Source organism: Amphiura filiformis, chromosome 5, assembly GCF_039555335.1.
Source record: "Amphiura filiformis chromosome 5, Afil_fr2py, whole genome shotgun sequence".
NCBI classification, from domain to species: Eukaryota; Metazoa; Echinodermata; class Ophiuroidea; order Amphilepidida; family Amphiuridae; genus Amphiura; species Amphiura filiformis.
Genome location: NC_092632.1, coordinates 55,456,910 through 55,480,996, shown reverse-complemented (window position 1 = coordinate 55,480,996; position 24,087 = coordinate 55,456,910). Strand labels below are relative to the sequence as shown.

At 36.5% G+C, this 24,087-nt stretch overlaps 2 protein-coding genes and 1 long non-coding RNA gene across 5 annotated transcripts in view; 1 reads left to right on the top strand and 2 right to left on the bottom strand.

The window, feature by feature from the left end:
* The window catches only part of LOC140153400 (WD repeat-containing protein 35-like), a 38,129-nt gene extending 37,568 nt beyond the window's left edge, over positions 1-561 (bottom strand). For all 3 annotated transcript variants that reach the window (XM_072176147.1, XM_072176148.1, XM_072176149.1), the window contains exon 1: positions 426-561. In XM_072176147.1, the coding sequence (XP_072032248.1) occupies positions 426-449 (24 nt within the window). In that variant the 5' untranslated portion in view covers positions 450-561. The remainder of the gene's footprint in view (positions 1-425) is intronic.
* Positions 562-640: 79 nt separating this feature from the next.
* LOC140153401 (large ribosomal subunit protein eL30-like) lies at positions 641-5,670 on the top strand. Its single transcript, XM_072176150.1, has 5 exons — positions 641-745; positions 865-912; positions 3,693-3,838; positions 4,537-4,667; positions 5,408-5,670. The coding sequence occupies exons 2-5, from the start codon at positions 892-894 to the stop codon at positions 5,449-5,451; spliced, it is 342 nt and encodes a 113-aa protein (XP_072032251.1). The 5' UTR covers positions 641-745; positions 865-891; the 3' UTR covers positions 5,452-5,670.
* Positions 5,671-13,928: 8,258 nt separating this feature from the next.
* Positions 13,929-20,724, bottom strand: LOC140153399 (uncharacterized). Its single transcript, XR_011859102.1, has 3 exons — positions 20,683-20,724; positions 18,624-18,713; positions 13,929-17,517 (listed from the first exon to the last, which is right to left on the bottom strand). It is a non-coding gene; the product is annotated as an uncharacterized lncRNA (long non-coding RNA).
* Positions 20,725-24,087: the final 3,363 nt, after the last annotated feature.

Here is a 24,087-nt window from a genome sequence, read left to right as displayed (position 1 = left end):
CTAGTTAAGACCACCTTAAAAAGTTTGTTAATTTAATACGGTACTTAAAAACCAGTTACTTTCACTTTGTCCAGGTAGATTTTTTATGTTACCTGCAAGTAACTTTTTTCTATCGATAACAATTATAGTCATACATGCAACTTGCAAGATGAAGATGCAAGTTTGAACTTTTTATGAGTTCTCGAGTAAGCCATTCTACAACGGCACATATAGACTATACATCGCTGGTTACCAACGCGTACCCGCACCACAGAATAACTAAAAATTTACTTTACTGACAAGGTACATAATGTCAGAGATGACAAAACGGTACCGTAAGCTTAAATTTATTTTAATTTAAAATAAAAAAATAATAATAATATTAATAATCATCATCATTGCATTTATTTAAGCTTATATTTTATGTCCTGTCCATGTGTCATTACCTTCTTACTGAGATATATAAACATCTTCCTGTTGTATAGTACAGTTTAAGTGATTAATACTTATTAAAATCCATCCAAAACAATCATTTGACTGACAACATTTCTGACTCATTTCTCCTGGACAACAAGACGCAAAGGCATTTGCCCTAAAAATTGACCCAATGTAACCTCTGAACCCCATTTTGGTTGTGCTGGTTTTCGAAAATAATGTCATCAACGGGAATTTAACGTGGAGAGAACAAACCAGGAATCAATTTCTCCATCGTGAATGGATTGTGGGAAATCGTCCTTTTTCCCAACGTGTTCGCCTATTGCAAGTTGTGAGTACTGATCAGTCGTACAAAAATATAAAGTTTTCCGGTTTCTATAAAACTTATCAAATTGAAATAGATATAGTGGTGAACTATAATAAATCCATTTCTATTTTATTTTATTTCAGGCACATTTGGCTAACACAACTGACAAAATGGTCGCCTCAAAGAAGCAGGTAGGTACCACTTCCCAAATCAAATGTCATTGAATCAAGACTGAAGTAGGGCTATGCATGTACGCCGTGGAATTTCAACATGTTCAGCAATATACGTATAGTCAGATAGTGCAAGTGACTCTATTCATTAAAATCTGTATTCACCATCATGACCATGCAGCTAAGCAATGTACAAAAATGTATGGAGGATGGTATGCCTGCCACTTCCACATACTTGTGCATAATACGGAAGGTCGATTAGTGCCCATAAATGTTTAGGCCTATGTTAAACTGTATGTTATACAAATTGTACAGCTATCATTTCTACCCTATGACGAACCGACATACCTGTAAATCAAATAGCCCACAAAAAACTGGTCATCGCTGGTATTTTTCATGAAGAAAAAGCGACACTTTTTACGCCGAACATGTCCAAAACACGTCAGCTGACGTACAAGCCTCCCACGCATGTACATAAACAAGCCGTGTTCATTGTTTAATTGTCACCTGCAGCTGTTCGCAAGAAAACTTTCTGCATAAAATTACCTGGGGTCGTTATCAGGCCTGAGACACACTGGCGCTAGTTTGAGGACAGTCACTATGAGTTACTAATGTCGGCACATGCAGAAAATGCGTGATGGGTCGCCATTTTGTGACTCGTGCAAGCTAACACAAACAAATTATTGGACTTAATAATCTTTTCAAGTTTTAATAAAACGTGCATCTATCATGATAATATTACATTTTATTATTTTATTATTTGAATTACATAAGCTAGGCCTATGTCAATTTTGTGTCCATGTTAATTTTTATATGGATTTACCTGTGTTGATTTTAAACTGTTGTGAACGTGGAGCTACGCAAATTGGCAGGCGATTACCCACCATGCAATGCGAATACACGGAAACGATCCAGTTTAGGATGCATCGCAGTTCCTGTTGTGTAAACCAGGCGTAAACCGCCCATCCAACCTGATCGTGTGCACAGGATTTGTGCTGGAGGTTAGTTAATGCGCACAACCAATGCGCAGAAGAAGACCTTGATACTAGGCGGAGCTTACGTTTCACAAGAATGATTGACAGCTGTGAGTTAAGTGAAATTCTGTTCTGTGATTGGTACAAAAATATGGTTCTCGTATAAATGAATATATTATCCATGGCTTCAAAATTAGGAACCGTTTCTTCCACAGAGCCATATGGCTCTATGGTCTCTACTCATCATACACGATCAGAGAAGATCTGGCCAGCGACGGCGCTTGCCAATCAGGCTAGCTATTTGTACGGCGTGGCCAGCTCTCATCCTTTTTATTATCTCTGGTCTTGTCACGCTGGTAGATTCGCCCACCTGTGATTACTGACCTGGATCTGACAGAAGATTGTGGATTTTACGATTTTCAGCAGCAGGATTTTATGAAACTGCCAATATTTGCAAGTATTCTGAAGGATCGGTAATAATTAAAATATTTTTCATGGTGTCGGTAGTGCAAGTTGAAGTTAGTGAATTTGTGGTTTTGTATGTTATGTGCAAGAGTGTTTTCAGGAAGCGTAAATAGGCAGGCCGTTATGCTAAGCTCTCCATGTTATATGCGAGTGCGGCGACGAACTGGACACATCACACGGTAGTGTGATGTGTCCAGCCTGGATATAGGAGGATGGATCAAAGGTTATTAAAAAAAAGTTAAGGATCCAGCATCATTCCCCACCCCCCTACTTTTTTTTTAAAGTTCAGATTTTTATACCATTTACTTATTATTGCCATGAAACCTATGGCTGCATGTTTATGTTTTAATATGTACCAAAAATTTCTTGCAGATTAATTTTTTTAAGCAAAAATATTGTGAAATTTGAATTTTAATACGTTCTGGTACACCAGAACTTGCTTATAAGTCTAGCCAAGAATTTGCTCACCGATAGCTTCACATTCATGACATTCTACTAGGGCTAGGCTAGAGACCATTGCATTCAAAATCTAGTCGGGATTCGCTGAAGCATTCTGCAAGCTGTGATGACTGTGTAAAGCAATGGAAATTCAGAAGTAAACGCAGCCGATCACGACAGGAGATTCCATCAAAAATGTTGCTAAAATTACACTTCAGCAAACATTTAAACTGTCCAAAATAGGCAAAATTTGCTCAAAAGATACAGTTGACTCATCAAAATAACTTTCGTTTCATCCAAATTTCAACTTGAACAGAATAAATAACCTCTGATGCAAAAACTTGCACCGCTGTCCAACCTAAAAACAATAGCAAAGCACTCTAGCATCGAATGCGTTCAACTATCGTGTGCAAATTCGAAGCTAGAGTTCTTGAGTAAACCAGAACGAAATTACGTCTATGGACGGGTCTATGGAACAATGTAATGCACATAATCATATTGCATAACTCACAAGTTTTACGCAAAATCGGAATCAACTGAAATTTTGGGAATGAACTTATTTCGTGGATATCTACTGAAAAAGTCATAAAAAGGGGATGCTAGGATTATGATAAAATAATATTTTACTACTCATGGGGTCTAGTTTTGTTTTTCATTTTTTGATTTAGATTTTTTGTTTCTTTTTTTTTTAGTTTGAACACTAGTAAGTAAATGTAAAGTAAACTGGTTGCCCACATATCAGATGAAATATTTTCTCATAAACATATATATTGAAATTGGGCGTTCCAAATCGGTATATTTCCATTGAAATCATCAAAAAACTGTTGAATTAGTCTCAAATGTGGTATACCACATAAGACTAAATGTGTTATCGTCAAAATGATTCTTTACAAATGATTTTTTTTTTTGTTCTTCCAAATGCAGAAAAAGGCTATGGAGAGTATCAACTCTCGTATCCAGCTGGTGATGAAGAGTGGCAAGTACAACCTGGGTCTGAAGCAGACACTGAAAGCACTGAGACAGGGCAAAGCCAAGCTGGTTATCCTAGCCAACAACACACCACCACTTAGGTAAGACATGGTTTTGCATGGAACAGGATCATGCATTTTTTTAAACATCTTTTTATAACAACACAAAAACAGACTAAAGGGTGTTCTGTTAAAGTGATTCACAAGGTCTAGAAAAGTGGGGTATCCGAGAAGGTTTTGACCCATTAAATATTGGCTTTTGACAGGAAATTCAAACAAAAATTGAAGGAAATGCTGCTACTGCTTGGGAGTCTGGCTAATCTTCGAGGATACCCGGTAATGAACATTCTTCCAGGCCTGCAATAAACAGTAGAAAAGTGGGCAATATGTCTTGCAGTAAAGCAGTTGATAAATGATTGTATTTTGAAGAATGTATGGTGCCCAGTTTTGAAATTTTGACTACAAAATATCAATAAAATCACCATTGGCATATGAAGGAAGGAAAATACTTCACTTTAAATCATGATTATAAGTAAATTATTAGCATTTTTCAAGCAGAATTAAGAAACTATTTGTCGGTCATTTAGCTCTTGAACATAATTTGGTGATTGCTGTATTCCAGAGTATGTGCTTGTGGCGTGTAAACAACACTGATTGGCTGACATTTTTTTAATATTTTAAAATCTTGTGGGTACTGATGCTGATTTGTTTTCCCTTTTTTGTATACGATAATTTAAATGATTATGTTTACGCAGTTTGGTTAAAAACTAAATGCATATTTCATTTTCATTATTTTCCAGGAAAAGTGAAGTTGAATACTACGCTATGCTGGCCAAGACTGGAGTACATCACTACAGCGGTAACAACATTGAGTTAGGTACAGCATGCGGTAAATACTTCAGAGTATGCACACTATGCATCACAGATCCAGGTATGTCTGGCAATGCTTGCTTGCTAGGATTAACAGAATTTATGGTTTATATCACAGGGATGTAGCTACGGCGGGCGGCAGCACCCGGCCCTCAGATTTAGAGCCCACCACTGATAAACAATTTAAGCTCTAGCACCCAGCACTCAAGTGCCAAAAATTGCAAAATCACAAAGAATTTGGCCAAATTTACACGATTTTCAATAAAATTGTCAATTTCACAAAAAATTCCCTCAATTACCACCCGGCACTAAAAATTCTCTAGCTACAACCCTGTTATATCATATGGCTTCAGTTCTGGTAGAATGAGGACAGCACTGCAGTACCTTGTGCAAAAACATGATTGCCGATTTCTATATCTGTAATATTTCCAAAGGGGTTCTGTGTGGGAAACGTGGGTCATTTCCATCAAAAAGAGTGTAAAATAATTTAAATGATTTATTAGAATTCAAAGTGACACAGGTTTACCTTTTGCCTACCGAGTAGAGAATAGCCACTTTGAAACGGATTTTAAATCTTCTGCTGTAAGGCAACAAAAAACAACCCTGCTCTACTAGCACATGATTCTACATAATGTTCGGTAACAAACCAAAAGTTTGATGATGCCCTATTAACGAAACTTGTTTTCTTAAGGGGAGGGGTCAAGAAGTCCAAACTGATTTTTACGATTTCCGAATGAGCAAATCACTGAAAAAACTGTTGACTATAACATTATTTTATTTGTGTGTTTTTGATCAACACAGGTGACAGTGACATCATTAGAAGTATGCCATCAGGGGAGCAGTAAGCGTAAAATACTACCTATGGCACGAGCAGAGACTGACAACACATAATCTTGATTCTACATCTGATATTGGATACAATGGAAATCAACTATGAACATTCCATCAGATGTGACTTAATAAAGGCACTGAACTGAATCCATAAGTTTATGAACTCTGAAAATAATCGTGCTACAACCTGTTCTTGAGGTGTAATAAAATTTGTTTTTATGTGTAACATGTAATACATGAATTGCTTAACAAATTTATTTCTGTGTGATATGTTTGAAGTAGGTATACATAAAAAGAGATGCAAAAGCCGATTATTTAAGGGGTACTACATCCCTGTGGTAAATTTGTGACTATTTTTGCATTTTTCTCCAAAAATAATAACACACTGGTAACAAAAGTTATTTATATTATTGGGGCAAGGAATCCAATTACTACACTGAAATTTCAGTGACTCAAGACAAGCGGTTCAGTATTTATGATAGGAAATGAGGTGCATCCTAGCGGTACCTTATTTCTTATCATAAATAATAAACCGCTTGTCTTGAGTCACTGAAATTCCAGTGTTGGATTCCTTGCCCCTATAATATACATAACTTTTGTTACCACTGTGTTATTTATAGTTTTTGAGAAAACTGCAAAATCGACACAAAAAGGCTACAGCACAAAGGGTTTACAAGCGCATGTATCTGCCCTATAATCATAGCTTTAAATAGACACTCTTAAAAATTCCAAGGTAAATATTTGAAACTCATCAAAAGTAGCACATATGTTTTCGTATTATTTTGTTTATAATTTGATCAGATATTTGCCCATATCTTATTAAGGAAATGGATACTGTATTTCCTCTATATGCCAGCGGGTATGAAAGATTCGAAAAGGGTTGGGGCGTTTATTAAAGGTCATTTTTAGAACAATAATTAGTGTTATAATCGTTAGGTAAGCTTACAAATCCCGGTGATATGGTGAACTATGAATTTGGGATCGATGACTTTCAGGTTTACGATGTCACCTGCCAATTACTGATGCCATAACCGATCATGTGTACACCGTGGTCAGCTTCCTACACTAGGTAGGATGAAAATTGTTTGTTTTAGGGTGGGCATTTGTTAGAGGGGCATTTAATAGAGGAAATGCGGTACCAGTATATAGGTTTTTGCATCTGAACTAGTTAAGTGTAGGTTGTTACTAAAGAAAGATTTTTTGAACTCTATTATAGTTAAGTTAGAATTTCCATTTTGATTTCACTTCCGACTGCCAAAATGTCCCAAGTCGGTACTTTCGAATACAACCAGCCGAAATAATTTCTTTTGTGAAAAGATCTATCTTTTGTGAAAAACACAATCTATGGGCATACTCACACAGATTTTGAAAAACTGGCAGGGTCGGACGGTGAAAATGGTACAATAAAAACAAATTCTAACAAAGCTATGATAGCCCCATATGATGTGCTTTAAAAAGTTGGGGCCGGGGGAAATCTTTCTTTATCAAACTATAGTAGTTTGAACTGCGAAAACTAAACCCTCAAAAATGCTCATGGGCCAAGTTCAGGTCTGTAAAAATAAAAAATCTTAAACAAGACACATGCTGCACCCTTAATATACTGACCCCAAACCACATTACCTGATTTTATGTATATTTTTGAGGCCATTTTGAAATTTCAAGGTTAAGGTGACTATCTAGATTTTTCAAGTTGTTCAGTTGAATTTGTCCCCGGGGGGTCACTCCCATTGTGGCCTGTACACCATCCGCGATAATGAAAACGCGTAAAAAGGGTAGTTTTTCGTGGGTAGGCACGATATGCTAGCGTAACATGTTTAGGGTGTCAAAAACATGAAATATTGGAAAAAGGGTAGCAAAATTGCAATTGCTAATACGCTGGAAATGAAATTTAGGGTATGAAATTTGATGCAAGGAAGAAAATCCGTGTTTAGGGTATCGTTTTAGCCAATGGTTAAATCCTTGTTTAGGGTGCTTTTCAAAAGTTGATTATCGCGGATGGTGTACAGGCCACAATGGGAGTGACCCCCCCGGGAATTTGTCAAACACACACCAAAATCATTTAAATCATCCTGACTGTTTTAATAAAAATACACCTAGCCGAAAGTGTGTAGACCTCTGTCACGTATCGACCGTAGCTTCGTAACCAAAGGTTGGAGATGGGGCAAACAAATTACCTTTTTGGATTCCTTATGACCAGAGGAGTAATTTGGTTTGCTTTTTTCAAAAGAAGTGGGATAATATATAATTTTGACCCCTGTTTGACCTTAATTGACCCCTACCATTGAGCCCAAGTCAAATTCAGTACCCTTCAGGCATGCCAAAAACACTTTCAAACCTTTGTTGTAAGATTTGGTCACTAAACATTGGCATTGTTCTAAACTAGGCTCAAAAAGAAACTTAAATTTTTTCACAAGGTCATATCTTAAAATCCTGTCCATAAAAATGAACCAAAATTGCACACAGGATTACTCCAATACTCTACTCTAAACACTGGTCAGTAACCAAACAGTTATCCAACTGACACAACAGCAAGATGCACTGACATGGAACAGCTTCCTGGACCACATTTACAGCCCAGCCCAATAATTGGCACCCAACACAAGAAATCTGAGTAAGTGGAATAGTGTGGAACAAGACCTGTTTCTTGAAGAAAGTGTGTGAAAAACATAAGCAGCCCTGTTCCACACTATTCCACTTACTCTTGGGAAATTATCACCTGTGTAATGATCTTGTACGTATTCTCATAGATATCTTTTGCTGGGTGCCAATTATTCGTCTGTGAATGTGGTCCAGGAAGCTGATCCGTGTCAGGGCATTTTGCTGTTGTGTCAGTTGGTCAACTGCTTGGTTACTGACAATGACATGTGTTTAGAGTAGAGTATTGAAGTAATCATTGTGTCGTCTGACGATTGCCTTCTAGGCATGAAACTCGGAGTAACGACTACCTTTTCTGGAAGGTCTGTTCTTTTAATTTCTATACGCAGCTCCCTTTTGGGTTTGAGCACTTTATTAAAAAAAATGTTGTGAAGTAATCCTGTGTGTAATTTTGGTTTATTTTTATGGACAGGATTTTTAAGATATGACCTTATGAGTTGCTTTTTGAGCCCAGTTTAGTATAGCGTTCTGAGTGTATAGAACTGATTAATTAATATATGAAATGGAGGCAGTCTCACTAAGTGAGAAAAGGTCAATGAACAATTTGCACAGAAGGTCAAGTTCAAATACCGGTACTCAACTTTTTCCAAACACACCATTGTGTTCCTCTCTGGCCCTAAGGAGTTGGGAAGAAGTACACTTGGGTCAGGGCTGTCAATTCTCACATTTGATACACCAGCGTGTCCAGGATCTGTTCCTGGGGGGGGCTAAGATGGGCTTTCAGAGTTATGTGGGGGCCGGGGCACTTCAATTTGAAATGGATATAGGTGTTGGGCTGGCACTTTCGCACTGAGGGGCATTCGGTGAGTGCAAAATGTAAAAAATATGTGGTCAATGGGTGAGATCATGATTTTTGGCATTCGGTGAGAGCAAAATGTAAAAATATATGGGGTCATTGGGTGAGAACATGACCTTTTTTTAAATGGAATCTTTGGGTGAGAACCGAAACAGCGCCACAGAAACCTGAATTTCTAGTTCTAAATGGCTTCAAATTTCTTTGTTTTTTTTTTCAAAATAAGTAACAAAATCAGTGATAAGGGACCGTTCATTATTAATGCGGGAGGGGGGGGGCGGGAAAATGTTGACCTTTATGGGTGAAAAATACCTAACCCCCCTATTGCGATGAATTAATTTCACGTAACCCCCCCCTATTGAATCAAACAAAATCACATAACCCCCCCCCCTTCAAGCAAACTTCAATATTAATTCAGTCAGAGATTGGGATTTTGACATTGGGGGATGGGGTTTGAAAATATTTCTTGAAGTCATAGTGAATACAGCTCCTTGGCCACAAAATAAGTTAATTGTAGAAATGCGCGCGAAGCGCGTGAAAACTTTTGTCATTTTGAAGCTAAACTGATGAAATATGGTGCAAAAGTGGAATAACCCAGCTAACACACTACGTATTCACGACATTCGCAGACGTAACGCTTAGGTTTTCATTTACGTTGTAAATACGTAAATCTGTGAACTCGTATTCGTGTTGTGACTACGTAATTTTCGACGTTGATTTTTGGACGTTGATATAACGTAATTATGACGTTATAATGACATTGTTTCGACGTGAAGTATTATTCAAACGTCCCTTTTAAGTCCGGTCGAACGTTGTAACAACGTTGATTTTTGGACGTTAATATAACGTCATTTTGACGTTGTAGTGACGTTGTTTCGACGTTGATGCAATGTGTTTGACCAGACCTGGTGACAACGTTTGAATAGTACGTTCAGAAAACGTAACACAAATACGTATCTGAAAAAACATGGAATAGTTTGGATGTTGACACCATGGAATGTAAATTCTTTCATTCCAAGGAGATGGTTGTTCAGCCAAATTTTCTCTATCGCATCGCCTGACGATCGCCTTTAGGCGTGAAACTCAGAGTTGAAGACTTCTATGCCTGAAGTTCTGAACTTTGAATTTTCATAAGCTCTCCTTTTTGGGATTGAGCATCATTGTTGCCGGATGTTAATATAATGTCTGTCATAATGAAGTTGTCTCGACGTATTAAGCACATGGTTAAAACGTGGTTTAAAAGTCATGAACTGACCCAGATACAACGTCATCTACGGACGTCGTTAGTACGCAAATTTATGACGTTTCGACGTATAAAGCACGTAATTACAACGCCGTATAAATGACATGGTCTGACCCCGATACAACGTAATCTACGGACGTCGAAATTACGTTAATTTGTGAACTAGTATTGTGACAACGTTATTATCGGACGTAGATTTAACGTCGTAGTGACATTGTTTTGACGTTCACAACTTGACGTCGAAACAACGTCAAAATGATGTTACATTAACGTCCGTGAATAACGTTGTCACTACACGAATACGAGTTCACAGATTTACATACTTACAACGTCCATATGTTACGTTTATTCCACTTTATATAACTTTTAGACGACGTTTTAACAACGTAAAATTGTTAGCTGGGAAAATCATGCGAAGTGCACAAATATTTGCAATTTTTGGACTAAAATGGCCAAATATAAGGTTAATTTGGTCAGAAACCCACATAGGCCTACAGGCCTCAGCATTGGGGGGGGGGGGGTGATTGTATGGACCACCCCCAGCCTTGGCAAAATATTGGGGGGATTTACTGCCCCCATCCCTGTGGGATCTATGCCTATGCCAATAGATCTACTTTTGGTGAGAAAATTTATAGGTGTGTGCTTGCAGGTGGGGTCGTCATTATGGTGAGGAGTGTCGGAGTGGTTTGTGTGTGTAGCATGTGACAGTGGCGTAGATTTCTTTTTTGACATTGGGGGGATGGGGTAGGCAAAAGAATAAAATTTCTTGAAGTATAATAGTGAATCCAGCACAATTTGGCCGTTGACTATGTTTATGGTGCGCGCGCAATTTTTTGCCCTATTGAAGCTAAAATGGTGAAATATGGTGCCAAAAGGGAACAAATTTGTGCGAATAAGTCATTAGACAATTATGTATGGTATGATTGATATTGTTACTATATGCAAGACCTTCCAGGATACTTGGTATTAAATAATAGTGAATGACTATTAAATTTCACATGACCCCCATCAGGAAAAATAAAATCACATAACCCCCCCTGTTTGTCAAAGTGAAAATCACATAACCCCCCTACTTTTTTCCTGGCCCCCCCCTCCCACATTAATAATGAGCGGTCCCTAAAAATGAAAGTTGCTGTTCAAATTGAACTTGTAAGGGTCTTTGGGTGACAGATCAAATAGAAAAATAGGGGATCTTCGGGTGACAGAGCATGTGTTCGTAAAAAATATGGGGTCTTTGGGTGACAGCGATGCTGAAAAAGGGGGTCTTAACAGCCCTATATACATGTCACCTCCAAAGTTGGAGTGCCGGGTGGGGGGCTTCATGGCTAAAAGGGCAAAAAACTGGCTGATTTTATATGATTTTTAACCAAGTGTGGGGGCTTCAGCCCCCAAAGCACCCCCCTGGACATGCCACTGTGATAGATTTTTTGCCCCCCCCCCCCACCCCTTTAAATTTCTCAAGCACCCTGGTTAAATATTCTAATTCAATAATATTTCCATCTCAGTACACCCCTGTTCATGAACATACGTTTCTGGAGTTACGGTGGAAAGCCCATATAATTATTGTGATGTCATGGGCAAAAATGAAAATTGCTCCGATTTGATATCCAATTGGATCGATACACCCGTGGGGGGTACTCAAGTTTGGTTTTGGTAGGGACGTGCCGCTGAGATTTTGGAAGTAGACCCATAAATATACCAATTTTTCAAGAAATTTGGACCCATTGATATACCAAAAGTCAAAATTTTCGCCGAATTTACCCAAAATTGTCTTAGTTTTTACAAATTTTCCCAAAATTTTGAAAATTTTAGCTAGATTAAGGAAAAATTGGGCTGTTTTCCCAAAAAATTGAGAAAATTTTGAAAAAGGACCCATTCATATACCAAAATAGGCTTTGAAAAAGGGGTCATTGATATACCAGAAGGCTGAAAATGCTATACCCATGTTTGCGTGCACGTCCCGTATGGTCATTTGTACTGAGTACCCCGGTCGATACAGCCCATATTTGTTGTTGAGCTAGAGTCCAACTCCTAGTGTGACCAATAAATATTGGTTGTAAAGCATCCAATTTTATCAGTTATTACAGCATTACAGGCCCTTTTAACCAGGGCGAGATTTGCCAAACTCATGTGGCGAGGAATGCATGTGCACTCAAGTCAGTGGCCAAGTTTTGGTTTACAGAGATGCCAGACTTCAGAAAATTTCCTGATTTCAGGAAATTTTGCTCAGATGTTTATGTGCAAAAATATACACAAAAGTAAATTTTCAGGAAATTTTCAACCATTTCAGGAAATTTTGTCACCAACCACTGGCATCTCTTTGTTTACGTATAATATAGAGGGGGACTAATATATTTTTGTTATGATGTTACTTGGACATTTGTGTGCAAAGCATGAGAAAAACTTAAATTTCAGACTATTTTAGCCCCAGAACAACATGAATGCGTGCGAACATTTTTTCAATTTTGCCTTATTTTGGCCAAAAAACATGCTGATATTGGGGTTAAAAGAAAGATGCATAGGGCTATTTTTGGGGCCCTGGACCCAGGACCATCTGGCCCAATGTTAAATCTGGCCCTGCACTCCATTACAAGCCGTTTTAATTTTTGCTTTTGTGATTGGGGCCCCTGAAGAACCCTCGGGGCACATGGACTTCATCCACCTTGTCCCCCCTGCTTGCTACGCCCCTGGTTACTTTTATAGCTTTTTATAATATTGGATCCAATATTTTCACACACTTTGATTCATCAAAAAACAATGGTTGAAGATGGTCTTAAATTATTTGTCTTGTTGCAAGAAATAAAAAAAAAGAATAGTTTTAAGGTTATTAATTATTTTAAACTGTTGTGATTTGGTAGTTCACAGCATCTTACGAATGGTAGTGAGCTTTGGCAAAAACTACATTGCTCAATTCATAGCGAGCGTGTAGAAGAATTAAAATATCACAGATATATTTTTATAGGTGCTGCGGTTCTTGAGTTACGTTGTAAAGAGGGCTGAAACAACAACACTTTTGTAAAACGTACGTAACTTATTAACAACAATAAATTAAGCAAGTTTGCAAAGTATACGATTTGTAGAATGAACTTTTGCAAAACATCAAGGTGTTAATTTTCAATAATATATTGATCTAGATAATGAAAATCGACTTTTAGGTTGCTTCGACCAACAATACCTCGTCTACCCTTAAATATCTAATGCGATTTCTTATCCAGGTAACACAATTCAACTTAGGGACTTGGTAGAACTCTAGGGTTATTGTGCTATTATGCTGTGTGTTACCAAGGTAAGAAAACCACATGGGGCAAACTGTTTTTCTGATTTCTCATAGCAAGACGATATTAATTTGAGACAATTTCCAACAAAAATCAGAGCAATTTTCACTTTCACCGTATGTGGAGCCAAATGGACTTATGTGACAATGTTACCTCTTTTGCTCATAAATCATAAGGGGTTGTGTAAATTGAGCCTGCCCCTGGGGGGGGGTAAAATTGGGATGAGGGAAGATTTTTGGGTATACCAAGAGGGGGGGGAGGCAAGCAATTTAATTTGTCCAGTTGCCAAATACTGCAAATTTGACTCCCATGTGTCAGTCACGAGTTACTAGCAACATAGTAAATAATAAGTTGGTCCTTTAATTCTGTTGATTGAGCAGTGTACATTCTAGGAAAGTTATTCTGTTAAGGGGGTCAACCAGGATAACTTTGCCCTTGCTTTATCTCGCATTTGTGATATGTCATGTGATAAAATAAATTAATCAGTAAAATCACATTTAAAATAAATACAACATAACTCAAACATGTTTTATGAAATCGTTTATACATATTATATAGCAAAAACATGCACCTCTTTTTATTTGTAAAAAAGCCAAGAAGAAGATATCCAAGGGAGGCCGAGGATATCCAAAGAAATACAATTATTTTATATATATACCAGAAAGTGCCAGCACTTATAAAATAACATGATGTATAAATTTACATTATTTACATTTGTGAAAATGTTGGACATATGCTAGATTCAAGTTTGATTTACAAATTGTAATGAACTTCAATGTTCAATTTTAGACAATTGATCTTAATTCCAGAGATACGTAGATACAGTTAATTTTTTATTACTTCTGTGGTCCGGGTACGCGCGCTGGTGATCGGCAATCGTATAGAGGTGGCAAGGTCTCCTCCCCTTCTACACACCAATGTCCAATGGGTCAACCGGTTTGTTGTCAAGACCGCTGATCAGCCAATCAGCACAATTGTTTATCACTTATGTGTTTATACTCAGCGCACAACACAGACCACGGAAGTAATAAAAAATTAACTTTAGTGAAATACTCATAAATTATTGTTATTCAGTCTATTTCAATTCATTTTTATCTTCTAAAGAATGTGTGTCGGCTGAAAATCAATTAAATGTAATGTCGAATATCTGGTGGAAATACATTAATGATTTAATATGTCATCAAACATTCGTTAGAAGTTAAACATTACTGGAAATAGAATGGGAATAGCTTAAATAATGGAAGACATGTTGCATTGAACATCCACTAATAATAAGTATGCAGCTGGCTTAATCACCCAGCAGTCGAAAATAAAATTGGGAAAGAAGTCAAATTCTGGAACAGTTCAACTATTCCAGTTGAGATCATACACCCCTATATGGATCAAAGACATTACCTTAATCTTCCACACAGGGAGTGTAAATTTCAAATGGGGTTACCTGAATAGGTGAATCCATTTGAAATCTTCACCACTGTGTGGGAGATTAAGGTCATATCTTCCATAGGGGGTGTATGCATTGTAACTGGAATGATCAAATTACATGTATATACCCTTGGAAGCTCTCAAGGTTTTAGCTATTACAAAATTGGCATTGTTTGTTTGTTTGTTTAGATTAATTGTCACTCCATGCTGAGACAAAATGCACAAGCCAGTTGAAAAGCCTATAAGCATACTGGCCTATATTGAAAGAAATTTAAGCAATGTATTTGAAGATAGAGATCAAGGAAAAGAAGGCCAATCCCAACAAGTCATGTGAAGAATAATACTTCTTAGGATCAAGAGAGAGAAAATTTTAATCCAATTGAAGTTATGTGACATGATTATGAAGTAATAAGATCATAGGTTTGTAATTAATAAAAAAAAATTGCTCATTCAAATTAATTTATTTTATATTGCTTAATATAATTATGCAATTAATTGTGGCATATACATGAAGTGCTACCCCAACAGCGTGGGGTCAGGTGCCCACCCCATTTTTTACATTGTTCATATGCATAGAATACAGAAGTAGAATACCTTACATCTTCTCACTTTAATTTAAATAGCTAGGTTTACTTAAGAAAATACAAGAAAAAATGGTTAATTTATACCTTTTTAATGATTGTGAAACAACTTGTGTTCTCAACACAGCCAATCACACACAAATACCTTACCACCACCGGAGTCCCAACTATTTAATCTCACTTTGATCTAGGTCAGACGTTTTAAAAATGAAATTAAAAAAGCGCCAACGACATCACTCGGTTCTACATCATATGCAAAATTCTTGGGGGAAATGATCACACACTTTGATTTAATGGCCATTTATTTATGATGTAGTGCTTAAATGGGAGGCATTCCCGTTAGGGTGCTAAAACTTCCAATTTTTAGTACTCAAATGGGAAAAAATGCCATTTTTAACGAAATAATTTTCACAGTACAGTTAGTCCACTTTGAAGTACGAAGTAAAGTACACAGTTTCTGCGTGCTGTGATGTCAAAAGGAACGAACACACTGCCAGGCGCACACAACTACATGAGCGTCTTAATACGTGACACACGATAAACTTACACAAAATGTGCGTACCTTGCTTCGTACTTCAAAGTGGACAAACTATTCTTTGTGAACATGTAACCAAATATGTGCTGTGTGCATTCTCTCGCTAAAACTTGTTTAAAAAGTCCTATACCTACATGATAATGAAACCTAGGTGATCTACATTTTGTACAGACATCACATATAATATTAAAATCACTATACAAATTTAAACAACTGTATACATATTAAAATCACTATAAAATTCTGAACAAATGTATACATCTTAAAATACTGATTTGTAGCGGTAAAATGATACTATAAAAAATCTAAAATAAATATCTTAAAAACTACACAAGACATTGTCAAAAGCCATTTTGGTATCTTTACATTGTTTAATACCATAGCTCCTACAGGGTAAGTCAAAATGATCTGTATCCAACTTGACAATATTTTTGTATCAAATTATGATGTTCTTCTGATGTAGTGCTGATTTATCCATAACAGATATTTTGCAATTTTTTGCAGGAATGTCTGTGTTGTTATTCCTTTTTAGCCTTGTTTTTGAGCATTTTTGCCATGTTTTATGCACTTTTCTCTTTTTTTCTTCATAATTTTCCTGTTGTTTCATTGAAATGTATTATCATGCCTGAACTATACCATTTTTCACTCTGACATACACGCTTAAAGATGCCGCACAGATGTGCGTGCAAAACAGCTGCATGAACTAAAGTTATATTCGTCTCTGGATGTCACTGCACTGCCACATCATGGTAAAAAATGGTATACATTCATAAAACTTTGTATTATTAAAAAACATAGTGGACAACACATTAGTTGATCATTTGCTGCAATTTGTAATGATTTTCTACTGGTACATGTATGTTTAACATTTGTGTAAATTGGAGTACAGATGATTTTCACTCACCCTGTATAAGATGTACTTATACTATACATATAGTAGTGTTCACAAGGGTTAGATCAAACTAATTTTAATATTGGGATAAAACAATAATAAATGTCGGACCATAGGAGCAACAAACACCATAAAAAGGCAAGTAAGTAATGCTGCTTAAAAGTCTTGACTCAGACCTGAAATTCTAAATATTTGGACACATTGTAACAAAATCAACCCATAAAATCAGCTGCTTTGACAGAAATCACTTGATTGATTTAGAGGCTAATTAGTGGTGCAGGAATGAGAATTTTCAGGCTTTTGTCTGAATTCAGGCAGTTTTGTCCAAATTTACGCATTTTTATTATTTTTTTCAGCTTGTTTTGGGCCTTTTAAGGCCAAATTCACACGCTTTTTCAGGCAGTTTTCAAAAAAGCTATTCTCATGGCTGGTAGTGGTCGTGCTTGCTGCAATCAATGCACCACTTTGAGACATCTTGAAATCAGCAACATGGAAATACTACAAGATATGTACTGGCTGTCCATTTCCAATTTTGCATAGAAGTAATGAAATTGTTTTTTGTTAACAAGGCATTAACAGATGTGACATGATCCAGCTATGAGTTAGTTGTTCTTTATCAGTTCAGTGCACCATCTGTATATCCCATTGATGAGATCCTCCCTCTCAGAAGTAATCATTGTAATCCTGTGCAGAAAAATAAGAAAACTAATTTAATACAATGCAATTTTTAAAATTCGATGCTGTAAAAGTGCAAATTTTCACGGTACATTAATTTTCGCGCTCAACACAGCTATCACTAAAATAAAACACACACGAATATGTTCTTTTAATGTATAGGTCTATGTAAGAAAACTCAAAATCGCAAAGTTCAAAATTGGCAAAGCGCGAAAAATTACATGCTCAACTCAAAAATTAACACCTTTACAGTATTTCTTTTTCAATAGTAGACTTATGTTACCCAATATAGTCACAATAGATTATTCAGATTATCATACAGCTTCAGGTAAATTGAATTTGGTTGACCTGTAGATTTCAATTTTATCACACCTAACACACATACCAGTACATATGGTATTTTGTGGGGAAGGAGCAAGTGTTGGCTCCAAGTTATCCAAATTTGGGAGCTTTGGGTTAAAAAAAAATTCTAAAAATATTCAAAATATAAAGCCTAAATTGTAAAAACTCCACTTTCTCCCAAATTAGCTCCTCTCCAGTCTTGATCAGTGAAATAACCCACTACAAGTGGATTTTGTGAATGTTCATGGTCCACAATTGAGAAGCATTGTAAATGATGCAACGGGCGATTTTTTTTTCAGTCTACCTGAGTTCATAGCTGTTATAGTTATATTAACAATGCAGTTTGATTTTAAACTTTCAAATTGCACATATTTTCATTTTATTATTTAAGTCTTGCATATTTTGAATCCTTTAACAAGTGCCAGTACTGATCAAATTGCAGCTAACACAAATGCCACATATTTATAATGCCAATTTTATTATTTGTCATTAGTAATGTTAAAAACTACAATCAGTTAAACCAGTATGGATTTGATGTTTGTGGCATTTATTTTGTTAAGTTCAAAGTAACAATGTTCAAACTAAAGGCAGACAAAATCATGCCACCTTATATCACTTACATGTCAGGGTATGTTAGCATATGCATTCTCTTTACAAAAATGGCCAAAAAAAAATCTGATTTTTGATATATTTTTTAAAATTTTTGATTTAGGAATCATTGATCGTGCCTTTAATTTGTTTTCCATAAGAAATAAGACAACATATCCACCTACTTGTTTTCCCGGTATAGGTGAGTACACTGCATCATGTTCCCTCACAAGCATTGATGGAGTACGCTCAAATGTACTATATGAAGGCAAGTCCTAAAACGGATAGTGGTTATACAAGGAGAAAAAGAAGATAGAAACACAGAATAAGACACACACAGAATTGAAATGCAAGTTAGAATCTCAAAGCTACATTCAGTGATTTGCCGATTCATTGATACAGGGATTGATAACCAAGATTGTGATATTTGTGCACAAGCATTTTACATGCTAGCATACCATGTAAATGTGAAAGAAACCGAATCAATTAATTTAGGGGCACGGTGGCTCAGTGGTTACGGCCTTGGACTCATAATCCGAGAGCTTGCTCGACGTGCGTGGGTTCGATTCCCGTCCCACCACCGTGTTGCGCCCTTGGGCAAGGCGCTTTGCCTCGCTTGCCTCACCCCACCCAGGTGCAATGGGAAGCTGTTAGGGGTAGTCACAGTCGTTGTACTGATGGACCCTCGCCCACTTGTAGGCTGCAAACGTGGTTCCGACATATTCTAATGACGGCGAATAAATGTAAAGCGCTTTGAGGCTGTTTACGGCATAAAGCGCTATATAAATATCTACATTTATTTATTTTTTATTAGAACTTGCAAGATGGAATATCATTTTGGGATCAAATTTGTCTTTTACATTAACGGGCATTTCGTGATCCACAGCCTCATCCCCCACTTTTCCCAAAAAAAAGTTGAGATTTTTACACCACTGGATACCTCTGGCTACATAATGTTTATGTACCAAATATTTCTTGCAGATTAATTCGTTTAGCAAAAATATCGCTAATTTGAATTTCGTTCTGGTGCACCAGAACGAAATTACAACACATTATCTATGGAGCAGTGTAATACACATAATCATGCATAACTCGCAAACGCAAAATCGGAATCAACTGAAATTTTGGAAATAAGCTTTTTTCGTGGATATCTACTGAAAAATGTCATAAAAAGAGGATGCTAGGATCACGAAATCCTCCTTTAAGCTATCCTAGCAACAGCTATAATGTCTGCATGATCAGGAGTTCACTGAATATAGCTTCATCTGAAAGTCACTCTTATTAATTCAATAGAATACTACATTGAATTTAATGTTATTTATTTATATGGCAAGGTTGCACTACAGACTTTCAGAAAAGAAGAAAGAATGTTAATCTGTAGTTTTATCACTATAAGTTAACTTTATATCACTACAATTTCAGTGGCTCTTGAATAATTTTGGTGTGTGCAAGTACCATAGGACCCCAAATAATTTTGGCCTCCTGTGGATGCTCAACCAAATTTTAAAATCTTCCAGAGTCTATGAATTTTCTTCTTAAGTCAATTGCGAGCCTAAGGTGTCACTGGGAAATATATTACCACACTTCATTTACACAGTACTGATTAACCACAATTTAACAAGCAGATAGAATTTGTAATTAGTGCAAACTTATAAGTTCCAGCTAAAATTGGCTGTTATTCAAAAGTAATCTTGTGTTAAATTTATACACACAAGGAATTTAATTGGAGAAAAAGCAGTCCACTTTGTTTGCATATTGCACATGAAATGTAAAATACTTAAGGGGTACTACACCCCTGCCCAATTTTAGTGTTTTTTGCATTTTTCTCAAAAATTATAGCGCATTGGTGACAAGTAAGATATGTTTATTATAGGGGCAAGGACTACAACTACTGCACTGAAAATTTTATTTCTGCACAGACAACAGTTGTGGAGTTACAGATAAATATGAGGGAAACCCAATATTTGATCAATAAATCAATAACTTCTTGTCTAGAGTCACTGAAAATACAGTGTAGTAACTGCATTCCTTGCCCCTATAATATACATAACTTTTGTTACCAGTGTTTTATTAGTTTTTGAGAAAAATGCAAATTTATCAAAGGGTGTGGTACCACTTCAACCTGTTAGTTTTGCCATATGGCCAACTACACTTAGAGCAACTAATAGATAGCATATATGATGTTACAAGTGCTTATTCTCCATTTTAAGTTCCTTGACTACAATACATAAGTCATGACTTTACCCCGCTTCCTTGTGATCTTAATGATGCTCGTGTTCTCTTGCTTCTATGTGATGCTTGTCTATCAACAGCACTGTATAATGGAGGATTCTATGTGAGGAAACAAAACAGATTGCATGGAAATACCGTGGCAACAAATTGCATTTGGATTCAAATTAATGTACTCAAATAATGCCTCACAAGAACTTGTTTTTGTAGTAGAGTATTTAGGTTGCACTCAGGGCCATCGCTAGAGGGGGGGTATGGGGGGTGTGACACCCCCCAATACTCAATTTTGTCGGCAATATTTGACTGCTGTCGGCAGAACCATGTGACTGTTGGCAAATGTAGTCAAAGGTATGTGTGATTGTCGGCATATTGTGAGAGCCATATAACAGATTAATGTGTTACGAAATTGTGTTGTTGTAACATAATAGACATACTGTGAATGGTATAGTAGTTACTAGTTAAAAAAGATTTTGTGAAAAAAATTTTGACTCCCTCCCCCCACTTTTTAGATTTCTGAGCGCCGTCCTGGCTAAAAAAAATTTGGGTCAAAAATTCCGTCGGCAAACCATACTGTACACCCCCCGAATCATATTGGTCTAGCGACGCCTGGTTGCACTTATAGGGTACACTTTTGAATGAGTTGTGATATTCTTCAAAATCATCCAGTATGTCTCACTGCAAGTGTCGCAGCACTTGACATTGATGTGAAACTCTAGCTTGAAGTAACAGTAAACTTGAAATTCCCATAGAGTGAGAGAATCGCATACTATATACAAGGTCTAATATATCCGGTTCGTCTTTCCCCACTAGGGGTGTTGAACTGTATTATCCAGATCCAGATCCAGTCGCATGAGAACCAAAAATGGTTTATAAGACAGAATTATTAGTGATTAATTGTGCTTCAAGTAGTATGGTTCTTAAGTTCATTTTCTTTGTAACTCATTTATAAAGCTTAACTCTTACATTGCTTGAATTGCTCATTCACCTCCACAATTCAATGTTGCCAAGATTATCACTTTTTGCTCTTGAATATCAAAATGCTTCCCATCTTATAAACTCAATAATAAAAGTAAGGAACCAACTCACCAGTATTTGCTGGCCCCTGGTACTGTAGCCTCCAGCAGCCTGGAATGCAGGACCTTGCTGGAGTGGAGGTGGTGGTGGCGGCGCTGGTGGAGAATGAGGTGGGAAGGATGGGGTCCTCATCTACAAAAGGAATATAACATACACCAAATTAGTAACGCATATAATATACACTGTTTTGTAACCAGTGTGGTCTTTGAAGAGAGGTAGGAGTTAAAGCCAAAATGTGTGATTTGCTCCACAGCAACACTCTCAATTTTTCTTGAATTTCTACTTTTTGCATTATTGTAATGCCCAGTGGTGTATTAAAATACCATGTGAAAGGCTAAGCCTGAATTGAAAGCACCGGAAAAATGCATGATTTTTGAGAGCAAATTTTCGCACACCAGTTTTAGAAAATTGGCGATTTGCGTGATTTGTCTATAATATTCCCAAAATGTGCACATTTTCCCCAAAAAGTTCAAATTTGCAGTTTTTGAAATTAAATTACATGGCGTTGAGTTGACTTCATTATACTTTAAGTCCTATGGTCTATTTTCTATCTTTTTCCTGCATGGATTGTATTGCAGATCACCATTGACTCTTTCAATTTTGTGAAAACTTACATTTTTTGGAAAATGAATATTTTAAAAATGGATATCTTGAAAAAACTTAAAATTTCCGGCGGGACACGAAAATGTGCGATTATACCCAAAATTTGTGAATTTGAGCGATTTTTGCACATCGCAAATTCACCCGGTGCTTACTGAATTGCTTTAATTACAGTAAAAATTTCAGTTTTTATATTAAATCCAGAGATCTCCGGTTTTATTCAGAATTCACCGATCGAGTGATGGCTCAACACATCGAGTGTATGTGTACCATTGAATCATAAGACATAAACAGTTAGTTCTTTGCCCAGGATAATTTCAAATTCACTCCTTTTTCTCAAGAATAAAACAGAGACTGCATCAAGGCCAAACTTCCATTGCCAAACATCAATGTGCCAAAGTCTTATGCTTTTCTGATTGAGCTAATTTGACTGTTTGTCACTAACTGTCTAAATCAAATTACATCAAATGCAAGCTAGATACCAGAATAATTAATAATCTTGACAGTTGTTGTTAAATTGGTAATCAAAAGTAGTACACTTACTGGATGATGTTCTGGCACTGTTTGCAAACCACGAGGTGGTGGAGAATGTTGACCATCCTAGAAAAAATAATCAAATGAGAGAATTAACTGTTATATTGTTCATATTCCATTAGTTAAAAAACACTAATATACAAAACACGCATGCCAACTTTTGTACAGTCAATAAAATGCTGTTACATTTATGTTTTTTTGGTTTAAATGTGCAACACATTTACAAATTATTAATACATATAAGCATCTGCAATCTTACAGTCAAATTATTCAAATCCTGGACACAAGTTAATATTGTGACTGTAAATGGTCTTATTATCTTACCCTATCTTAAAGGAGCATTATGTGATCCTAACATCCTCTTTTTATGACTTTTTCAGTAGATATCCAACCATGAAAAAAGATTATTCCCAAAATTTCAGTTGATTCTGATTTATGCATGATTATATGTATTACACTGCTCCATAGGCCACTGTGTTGAATTACGTTCTGGTATACCAGAACATAAATTCAAATTAGACAATATCTTTGCTAAACAAATTAATCTGGTATAAAAATCTCAACTTGGTTGAGAAAGGTGGGTGATGAAGCTTTGGATCACAAAATGTGCCCCTTTAATACTTCTACCCATTTCCAATATTTCACTCTTCAGAATCACAATTGGTAGATGATAAGATAATCATCTAGTATGTTTAGATGCAAGCTCCTGATAACATTTAAGTTCTCTCGGAGATACTTGAATATGAGATAGGACACACCAACTATTTGGCTTAGCTGAACATGTCAGCATATGCTGGGTACTGACACATTGTGATTCCATATGATAATTTAGATTAGCTACAACATCAGCCTAACAGAACAACAAATATAAATTTATTCCTTTAATTTGGAGAAAACATTTAATTTGTAGTATGCTGTGTTAATTCAACAACTCTTCCTATACTTTTGTACAGGAGCCAACCGTTGTTAATCCGTGATAAATCCACACTTTTACAGTAAGCGTATACACGAACGCCAGCGCACATCTGTGTTACGCATGAGCACATAAAATTTGTCATGTCTGGAATCTGTGTGCGTATCACGCTTACAAGTTTGGAAGTATCGAATACAGATTGCCGTTTTATTCCGTTTTATTGCTGATATCAACAGAAATCACCGATCTTTTGCAAGGCTGACTGTCAGTGATTAACTGACATTCCTCATGAAAAATCA

Excerpts from the sequence above, each read along its gene's own strand:
- LOC140153401 (XM_072176150.1), top strand. The coding sequence starts at position 892 with ATGGTCGCCTCAAAGAAGCAG. Across the intron at positions 3,839-4,536 it reads AACAACACACCACCACTTAG|GAAAAGTGAAGTTGAATACT; the intron begins GTAAGACATGGT and ends ATTATTTTCCAG. Across the intron at positions 4,668-5,407 it reads ACTATGCATCACAGATCCAG|GTGACAGTGACATCATTAGA; the intron begins GTATGTCTGGCA and ends TGATCAACACAG.